General features: G+C 38.0%; 1 protein-coding gene across 1 annotated transcript in view; it reads right to left on the bottom strand.

Annotated features, from left to right (window-relative positions):
• Positions 1–869: 869 nt before the first annotated feature.
• The window catches only part of LOC102589734 (telomere repeat-binding factor 4), a 12,180-nt gene continuing 2,225 nt past the window's right edge, over positions 870–10,824 (bottom strand). Inside the window, exons 2-6 of the mRNA XM_006342262.2 lie at positions 9,707–9,924; positions 8,987–9,071; positions 7,978–8,061; positions 1,562–1,838; positions 870–1,466 (exon numbers count right to left, since the gene is read on the bottom strand). Coding sequence (XP_006342324.1) covers positions 1,432–1,466; positions 1,562–1,838; positions 7,978–8,061; positions 8,987–9,071; positions 9,707–9,924 — 699 coding nt within the window. The 3' untranslated portion in view covers positions 870–1,431. The remainder of the gene's footprint in view (positions 1,467–1,561; positions 1,839–7,977; positions 8,062–8,986; positions 9,072–9,706; positions 9,925–10,824) is intronic.

Genomic DNA, 10,824 nt, shown 5'->3' with positions numbered 1-10,824 from the left:
GGTAGGCGTGGGTGAGGGAGGGTAGAACTTTTTGTTTTTTACGAAAAGCATAATTAAATTGGGGAGGGGTACGGTGGAGTGGGGTTGGGGTAGATTTTTTTTTTGAAAAACATAAAAACATAAAAACAATTAGGGGCGGATGGGTGAAGGTGGGGAGGTAGGGGGGATGAAGGCGAGGTGAGGGAGGGGATGAAGGCGGGGTGGGGTTAGAAAAAATAAAATAAAATAAAATTTGGAGGTGGCTGAGTTGGAGGTAGGGGTGGGAGTGGTTAGAATAAAAAATTACTTTAAAAGTTTAAAACATATAAATTCATTTTTTAATTCTCCAATCAATATAGATAAAATGTGGATAAACTCATATCCAATCTATCCATTAATTACCCAAACCATATTCACCCATATAGAATATGGACGGATTGGGTAATTGCCCATATTTGTTCAAACCATTTTCAACTCATCCAAATCCAACTATTTGCCACCCCTACATTAGCTATTGTTAGTAGAAGAACAATTACGACAAATATAGTTACTCCTGACGAAAGAGGTTGGTCTTTTTAAAGCATACTTATGTGATGAAATAGCCTTTGCTTCGTTAATAACACATCTAATATAATTTCACAAGTAGAGTTTAAATAGAAGAATGTACTTAAACCTTATCCCTAACTTCTGCATTGAGGATGTTTTTGATACACCCTCAACTAAAAAAAAGTGTAATCAAAATGGGATTGAAAGAAAAATAACAACTAACTGGCAAAAATCAGCACTACTGAACATTTGCATACCACAATCTTTTGGAAACATGAGAAAACACAATTTATTGCCATACAACACTTCATAAATTTATCAAAGACCAAACATAAGCATGCAGATTCAATTAGGAAATTAAATGGTGATTGCATAGTGATTCCCCCATAGAATTTTGTAGCAAACAAATAAATATATATACAAGTACAGATCCACATATGGAAAGTTCAATATGACGTAATTATACATTCAACAGTCCAACCATAGCTCCGAGGAGAGATAGAGAGCATTGAAGTGAGTAACACAGGCAACTGCAGTGAGAATGCAAACATCGATTCCACTCCAACACAACTCATTCAACTTCAAAAAGTGATAAATATGCTGAAGCTGTGCCCAACCTACTCAGCATGAAGTAAAAGCAGAGCACTCTATCAATTTTTCCAGCTAGAAAGAAGAGCATGGTCTACAAGCATCAAGTCTCTAGCTTTAAAAAAATCTCTCTCCCTCTACTTTTTTGTTACTTTGAATACATAATAGGAGGTGAGAATTTGTGCAAAGGTCATCATCCCTAGTACATAAACTAACAACAAACAGCATATCACTAGTTGATACAAAGAGAAAAACATTTACTACTATAGAGGCGCTGAACAGATGGTTCTGACTTTACAAAATAGGGGAAAGACCATATCATGCCGTTAGCAGCACAATTTCGCCATGTGAACCTGTTGATGCAAGAAAATGAAGATATAAACAACTGTCTCACGAGCCAATTTAAAATACAACACACACAAACAAGATGAATAAGGAAGAAACATACATTTATCGAAGAGATCCTTATAGATCTGTAGTGAATTATCACTGTCTTCCTCCATCTTTGAGACTCTCTCAGCTTCCTTGGCCGCTTCAGCTGCTACAAATGATTTATTTTCAGCTTCTGCAACCTTATAGGCAGCAGTGATTGCGGCTTCTTCGGCAGTGTCACCAAGATGGGCATTATTTGGAAACTGCCTTGGCCCAACGTGTTTTTGTTTAGGGGTAGCAGCAGTCTTTGTTTTTTCCAAGACCTCTTTCTTAATCCTGTAGGAATTCTCAATCTGCAGAGGAAGCCGCAAAACAAAATGCCAGAATTCAGACGTTCAATCTTGAAACAAATATCAGGATGCAGTATACGGTGGTTCATCAAATATACAACTAATTCATTTAAGCTCTTTAGATTGTCCTCTGTTTCCAGTTTCAAAAACCATAAATTATGACAGATGATTATGTGTTAGAAGAAGAAAAAGCTGCGGAGAAGATGCACTTCTACTGATGTAAAATAAATTGACCAAGGATAATGAAGAACACCCATCTACCAAACAAGAAGACATAAATAAACAAACGAGCGACTGCTATCCACCAAAAACGCCTGCACAGGCCTAGAAGAAGTATGTGAAAGCACTCAACTATGAGAGCTGCAAACATTGTCTTCCATTCAACCATATTAGATAACCAAAAACACACTACCCACCAAAGAAGATTAACTCTGCCTAAAAGATGCAAACATTTCACTCCATAAAATGCCCATCACCAAAGCCACATTATGGTGTATGCACAGAGGATACTACAATGTAATACTCCATATCCTCCAATATGCGTACAACTAAGTTGACGTCGATCAGATTATTTAAACTTGGGAAAGTAACGTTATATTTGAGCCTGAAGTCTAAGTATTCAAGTGTACAAATGCTAAGTACTCCCTCTGTCCCAATCTATACGACTCACTTTCCTTATTAGTCAGTCACAATAAGAATGACACATTTCTATATTTAGTAACAATTTAACTTTAAAATGTCCATATACCCTTAATGAAATGATTTATAGCCACACAAACATCTCTAACTTATTTTAAACCACAAATTTCAAAAGTCTTTTCTTCTTTCTTAAACTCTGTGTCAAGTCAAACTAACTCATATAAATTGGAACGAAGGGAGAAATAGTTGAAGGAAACAAGATTTGGGACAGAAAATTGGAATGTGACAAAATGAGTAAGCTGTGTTTCACATACTTGCCCAAGTAGGTGATGCTACTTAAAATAAAAGCCCCCAAATTAAAGGAAAATAAGAAAGAGAGGCAGCGAAGATATAGGGGCTATATATAACCCAAAAGTCTATTTTTTTTCATTCATTTTCTCGTCATCTCTCATCAAGAACAATTAGGGTTCTTAGGTTTTCTCTCCCAACCAGACCAGCCACCCCTTATTTCCCCCATAGCTCCCAAGGTGTTCTCACCAAAACAGTCCCAACCTTCATCCCCCTCTCCTCTTAGCTTCAAAAAATTGGAGGTTTACTTGAGGAAATTTAAGTGAAGTAATTAAAGAACTTTGGCAGCCAAGGTCACCCCATCTTCTCACCTTAGCTGTCAAATGAATTTCTCTTCTTTTCAAGTTCAAGTTTAAAAGACAACCCTATTCTTGAATAACCAAAGTAAAAGAGGAAGAATCTCCACCAATTGAGGTAAGGTTTCTTCCCCTTTCCGTCTCCCCTTGTCTATGAGCTCAAGTGAGAAATTCTAAACGTGTTGAGTAAGAACTCACGTGATGGTGATCAGAGACCGTGAGTTCAAGTTTTTCCTATTGTATAGAGGAGTTATGGGGCTGTTTTATGAACTATGTTGTTGGGGGAGTGTGGACAACCTCATGAGAAGGGTCGTGTGTAGTTGCATTGAGGTGGAAAAGGTGTGGTGATACACCAGCTGTTTGAGGGGTATACAGGCTTGCTGCCCGTCATGTGTTTTGCATATTATTTGTGGGGCCCACACTTGTGATTAGTTGCTAACATTAAGTTTATTATGCACCTTGATTGTAGATTAACATCCCAAAGGGTCAAATCTTCAAAATTATTCAGAAATTGAAGTATTTAAGGCGAAAACCTCTTTCACTGCTAAGGCACGACTTCCATGTCATATGTTTCTAGTTCCTCTTAATTGAGATGATTATGGCTTGTATTAACTATGTTGTTCGGACTCGAAACAATGTCAACGGGAGCGTGTCAGATTCGCCAAAAGTAGTGTATTTTTGGAGAATCCAACACGAGTGCGGCATCAAAAGTAAAGAGTCCGCGCAACTAAGTGTATTAACAAATCAATTCCTAGTGTCGTGAGCTTAAGGAATCAGTTCTTACTGTAACGAACTTAACGAATCAGTTCACAGTGTAACGAGCTTAACAAATCAATTCCTAGTGTAACGAGCTTAACAAACAAAGTTCCTAATGTAGCAAGCTTAATGGTCATGTCTATTGTCTAATACATTCTAGTTGTAGTAAGTAAGATGAGGTTATCCAGAATGTTAATAATCAGTCTTACATGTGTATGCCTTGTTTGGCCCATATACCTAGGCCCCCAGAGTGGCCACAAAATACTTGATAATGTGTTATAAGTCGGGTGAGTCCCCCGTGAGCGCAATGTGGCAAAATCATGCATTATAAGTCAGGTGAATATCCCGTGAGCAAGTGGGACCTAAATCATGTGAAGAAGACAAACAATTATCCCAAGGACTTGTAACCTATATTGATCTCAAGGATCTATAACGTATTATGTGCCCAAGTGCTATACGCTTCATGAGTGCATTTGTGCCTAGTTGCCATCGGTCCTAGTGAGCTAAGCTCTTATGATTACTCATATGTCAGTCTTAGTCTTCCTCTTACATGAGATGTCGCTTGTCAGTATATTAATATAATGACCCGGAAGGTCATTTTGATTTTTTTTTGTAAAATTACCATTTTATCCCTCCTGATAGTTTCCCCGAGTCATTTTTGATCAGTTTGTGGAGTTGGTCTGGAAATTCATTGAAAAGTTATGATTTTAGGAAGTTTTGAGTTTTGGAAGGTCTAAAAGTGTTTAAAAGCGGTTTTTTGTATCAATTGGAGTTTCAAGTCTCAGCATGAAATTTTTTCAGTTCTATCAGTTCCGGAATGTGGAATTTGGTCTAGGAGAATAGTCGGTTTTAGGTTCAGGGTTTTTTGAGCCCTTGAGTAGGAAGTTTGGCTGTTTGGGTGATTTTAGACTAAGGGTTGACTTTGGTCAACATTTGGAGTTCGGATGCTTGAATCAGATTTTCGACAGTTCCATTGAATTTGGGGGATGATTTTAGGCCTAGGTGAGGTCTTAGTTGATTTTTCGGAGGTCCTGAGGGTAGTTTGGTCTTTTTTGGTCTAGGAGAATAGTCGGTTTTAGGTTCGGGGTTTTTTGAGCCCTTGAGTAGGAAATTTGGGTGATTTTAGACTAAGGTTTGACTTTTGGTCAACATTCGGAGTTTGGATGCTCGGATCAGATTTTCGACAGTTCCATTGAATTTGGGAGATGATTTTAGGCCTAGGTGAGGTGTTGGTTGATTTTTCGAAGGTCCCGAGGGTAGTTTGGTCTTTTTTGAGTGTTATATTAGTTTATTGCAACTTTCACAAGTTTCGAGGCAAGGAGACCTCAGATTTGTGTTTCGATCGTTCCATTGAGTCTGAAACGTCGACTTTAGTTGGGTCGCATATTTAATATGTGTACTTAGGGTTCCAGACGAATTCCAAGGGTCCATTTGAGAATTGTCTTGTGTGATGTAGTTGGTTTGCTGAATCTGGTGCATGATTATTTGGTCATCGCGATCGCGAGACCGTCTCTCGCAATTGTGTGGAGCTATGTGTGCTTCGCGATTATATGAGCTACCATCGCGATCACGTAAGGTCAGTGGTCAGGTCATCGCGATCGCGTGGGGTCTTGCCGCAATCGCGATGGTCAACTTAAATGAGTTCACTAATTTACTCATTGCGGTCGCGTGGCTTGGGGTCGCAATGAGCACTTGAGACTTGGGCAGAATGTCTTCTCAAAATCGGGATTTCATCCCCATTTCACCATTTTTGTGATTTGTAAGCTCGGTCTAGGCAGTTCCAAAGAGAGTTTTCAAGATTTATCGATTGGGTTACAATTTCTAACTCTCTAACTCCTTTACACATTAGTTAATTCATGATTTTGATGAATTAACTTAAGTTTCGATCCCAAGTTTGAACTTTGAAGGTTTTTGAAAAGGTTTAAGGTTTTGGATAAATTAATGATTCAAGGCTTGATTCAACTCTGATATCGAAATAATTTCCACTGGTGCTTTCCAAATTCTTTGGGTAACGCAATTTTGTATAGATTTCTAAATTTCAACCTCATTTTCAAAATTGGGTCTTTTGGGTCAATTTGACCCTGGTTTCCAAAAGTCTTGATATGGGTGTTGTTAGATTCAATTTCTTATTGTGATTACGTATTCAAATAGATTGCATTAATTTAGAGACCCAACGAAAAGGAAAAGCTCAAGTCTCAGAGTGATTGTTTGATTGATTGAGGCAAGTGGACTCTTCTTGACCTTTGTTAAGTATATAGAATCTCATATTTCCCTATTGTATGTGTTGGGGAATAATGGGATTTGGTGATGGGTTTTGACTTGTTCATGTCGAATGATTCTAATGAGGAAAAAGGAGTAATAAAAAGACAACTTGATCATATGCATGCTGGGATAGTTCTCTGCCAAAATTCTTTTCTTCCTCGGTTGCCAATACCTTTCCAACTGCTTCGGAGGAGTTCCATTGTCGTGTTAGGCATCACTCACTTAACTCCTAACAAACAAAACCACATGTTCTATAGGCTCAAAGCTGCCTTACAGTGAAGGGATAGATGATATTGATTTCTTCCTCCTGCTCACACATGACACATCTTGAGCATGTACAGTCACAAGGGTCCAAAAGCGGCCACAACAGATATGATATCGTGTGAAGTCACGATGCCCCTAGTGTGTCCAGAAGATATCTTCAGGCCATCAGTGTGGCCACAATATATCTTTAGGCCCCTAGAAGTGGCCATATTACCGTTGATTTTGTGTTAAATCACTAGCCCCCAGGAAGTGACCATAGCAATACTGGATATTATTTTCAAAGACTACAGAAGTAGGTAAGAATAAAGTCTCAAGCAAGCTAAGAATGCAGATCCAAAAGAACTAAGCTAAATGACTTACAAGGTGTAACAGCAGAAATAAGTTAAGCATAAGGATCCAGATTTAGCTAATGCTTTCAGATTCACAAGAACTTAGCATTATGATCAATTTGCCTCGAGCTACACAGTAGTTATTCACAAAGTCATATATCTTATATGTTACAACTTCAGTATGTTTCAGTAGGTATATTGTGAGATTCAGATGTTTATGCTATTTGCAGGATTACTTGAAAGTTAACATGTTCTATATTTTCAGACGCTAAAGGATCAGCTGAGTACAAAGATCCACAATAAGCTAAGTATATAGAACCAATGAAACCAAGTCTAAAGAACAATTCAGATGTTACAATCACGATAGAATGATTCTTACTCTGTCTTAAGTTTTCAAATGCCTTCAGTAGGCTATGTTTCATCTCTCTATTTTATGAGCTTTCCAGTTATTTCATGTTATTCAGTCTGCTTACATACAAGTACCATTGTGTACTTACGTCCTTTTTCCCGGGGGAGCAGCATTTCACAATGCAGGTTCAGATGCACAGGACAGCAGACCACCTTACCGCATCTTCTCGGACATTCAGTTGTTGATTGATGAGCTCCATTTCTATCTGGAGCCGAGTTGAGTCTAGATACTCTTTTGATGTATATGTACAGTTTGGGTAGGTCGGAGCCCTGTCCCGACAAGTATTCAGTTATCAGATTCTAGAAGAGGCTTCATAGAGTTGTCTGGGTACTTTTAGTTGTATATGTCAGTGGACTGTATGCCAAGTATATGTTTCAAGCTTAGTGGCCCTTTATGTACTTACAGCTGTTTTGTTAAAACTTACCAATTGTATCTTTCACGTGCTTTCTGACTGGGTTATGTCATATGGTTCAGTTACTTCAGTATATATATCAGGTTAATGTGCTCATATAGAGCATGGTCTGCCTCACCCAACTTGGGGAGTGACACACAACTTGGTGATTGTGACCTTAATTGAGCTACTACACCAGACTCAAACATCTGGATACTGGAAACCAAAACTTAGTATACTCATTTCGCAAAGCTATTAGTTTTATAAGGGTGCTCACGACTGGGTTCTACTTGGATACATTTATTTATAGTTCTTCAGAAAACTTGGTGAACAAGTATGCACATTTTATCATGTCAATAATTTGGACTAGCCCTTTGGAAACAAAAGAAGTTGCAAAAGCAATTGTTATCAGTAATCCAGCTGATAAGTGTAAAAAAGATAAGGTAACCTTTTCAAGTTTGTCTTGTTGAACAAGCCTCCTCAGCCTAGAACTCAGCAGCCTTCTAAAGTTTTGGGGCACCTCATGCCTTTGCTGCAGTAGATACAAAACAATAAGAAATGCCCACTTCAGTTATGCATTGCATAGTTCTGCAATTATGTGATATCTATTTCTGTCGGACAAAAGAAAACAACTATTGGAATTACTGGAACTCAATATTTTGAACTCCTTGACTTACTTCTGCAGTCAGTCTGCAACTATTTCTCATTAGGCAATGGGTGAACATTTTTTTCTTTTTGCTTATTAGCCAAATTGACTTGATTTCCTTAAAAATGCTTTTACTTATGTTTCACTAATCAAAGTTGAAATATTTTCCTTTTTCCTGGAATGAATACTAGCTCTGTTTGCCTCAAGGACTGAAGGAGAGAACCTAGATATCTTGTGGGATGGTAAGTACATTCTGTCTGTCATGCCTTTCAAGTGTGATGATGAAGACATAGATGAAAATAAAAACACAAACACAACAAAAATAAAGTCTCCATCTCCTATATATGTCAAATTATCATATTAATGACCTTGGAACTGTGGCTATTTCATAGATTATTGGCATCCAATTGATGATCGCATTATTTTACTCTTATCTACCTATGGAAAACATAAAATTCCTTTCTGGTAAATGGTCAAAATAACAATTGCCTAAATCATAATGTTTCTAGTAAAATATAAGTAAACACTCTGTTTTTCATTGATAGCCGTGGTGTCCGGGCAAGCTTGCGCGCACCTCAACTAATTCCACAGGACAGCAACAGGTACCAAGTGGCAAGTACTAGGTAACTCTGTCCACCAAAGCTAGGACAAATGGGAAGAAATGACCTAGCTTTTTTGGTCTCCACTGGGATTTGAACCATAAGTAACAGTCTGTTTGATTGTCAAGGGGTATGTGAAAGTGTCAAGTACCTCCTAGATGGCTAGAAAAGCCAAAAGAGAAACCAGAAAGTGTAGTGATGTCTCTGTATACCTCAATGAAGTTAACAAGTGTGCTTGTGTCAGATCCATTTGGCTCCTTTAGAGTTGAAAGTGCATCATATATCATTTGATTGTACCTAAGAATAAATCAATAATATTATTTCAACAAAACAAAAACATAATTACTAGGAGGAAAAAGAAAGAAGAAATGGTAATGTACATCAAGCACTAAAATGTATATTTGTTCTTCCATTATATATTCACTTATACTTCTCTTCTTATTTATTTTCTTTTTTACTATTTCTTTTTGGGAGGGATTGGGGGGTGGGAGAGAACCTTTGTTGGAGATGCAAGTGATACTTTATAGTAGGTTAAAATCCAGGAAAAAATAACCATGAGCATTCATCAGAATTCAAAGAGGTACTCAGTTGAGATACCAAGAAATGAAATGATGAGCTCTCATCCTAGGATTTCTAATAAGGTCAATCTGAGATGCAAGACTCTTCATTTGGCTAGTATCCATCTTTGTGCCCGTCAATCCATATCGGACCAAATTGTTCCACGCCAGAATCAACCGTTAATAGATTACCATATTGATGCACTTTATACAATTCAAAGAATAACAACTACCGATTATCTTTTCCCACATCACTGTGATTTAAGTTAAAGAGTCCGAAGGAAATGCATTTGTTATCTCAAAAGGATATGGATTTGACAAGTCTCATTCCCTGGCCTATTCAACAATTTGAAAAGGAAATTTAGAAAGACAAACTTTGACGCAGTTTTTCCATCTAGTGCGCATTTTGAAGAATCTTCCATAACAGTGTCTGCTGATGCATCTTGTGGAACTAGAGTGGAAGAAAGAGGGGCATATGTGATGGCCAATGGAGCTGCTGCTGCAGCATCAGGATTAGCCTTCACTTTCGGTGTCCTTGATTTATCTCTTGGTCCTTGTCCATTGGCACTAACATTTAAATTTCTCCATTTATCCTATATAAAATACCATGCCAAAAAGTTAATGAGAGAAAATGGAAAAACTGGAAGTACAGTACAATGGAAGAAGACAATAAGATTCTCATCAACCATTCAAATTAACTTCTTCATCCCGCAAAGGCATCAAGAGGCAGAGGGATTTAGAAGCATTAAGCTAATAGATAAATAGCCTATTTGGCTAAACTTCCAAAATTTCCTTTTTCTTACTAGGTAAGTAATTTTATAAACAATTCATTACACTCGAGGTTCCTTCATTCTTTGGCAAAACATTATGAGGAGTGAACACCATCTTCCAAAACCTTTTTAGTATGTTTAAAAAACACTTTCGAGACAATTTTGTAAATGCTTCCTACCAGACTAATAGGTCTAAAATCCATTATACTTGACGTTCCTTCATTCTTTGGCGCAATGGTAACAAAAGTGGCATTACAACTTTTCTCGAACTCCCCTCCGCAATGGTCTCCATCAACTCACCTTCAACTATCCTCCAACACTGTTGGGAAAAAGCTAAAGTGAATTCATCCAACCCCTAAAGCCTTGTCCCCACCCCCCCTGCAATTCTCCACCACTTCCTGGACCTCTTCTAATACTATAGTCCTTTCCAACCATTCTGTTATCCCCTCTCCTACCTGACCAGTCTCCACCTAACATTTCCTTAAACTTAAGTTCATAAAACCCTACAGCGGCCCCCTTCACATGCTCCTATCCCTCATACACCTAATCACTCAATGAAGCTCCTCCTCCTATTTGCAACTGCATTTCCAACCCCTTGTTGAGATAAAAAACAAGCTATCTACTCTCAACATTTCCTTGGTTATCCTAGACACAAGGCTGTCTGGACCATCTCTTCTACAGGATTGTTTTACTATAGGTACAACCTTGGGGGGGGGGGGGGTT

The sequence above is a fragment of the Solanum tuberosum genome, unplaced genomic scaffold (assembly GCF_000226075.1).
Source record: "Solanum tuberosum cultivar DM 1-3 516 R44 unplaced genomic scaffold, SolTub_3.0 scf00037, whole genome shotgun sequence".
Lineage (NCBI taxonomy): Eukaryota > Viridiplantae > Streptophyta > Magnoliopsida > Solanales > Solanaceae > Solanum > Solanum tuberosum.
The sequence above is the reverse complement of the archived record's forward strand: the minus strand, read 5'-3'. Positions and strand labels throughout refer to the sequence as shown.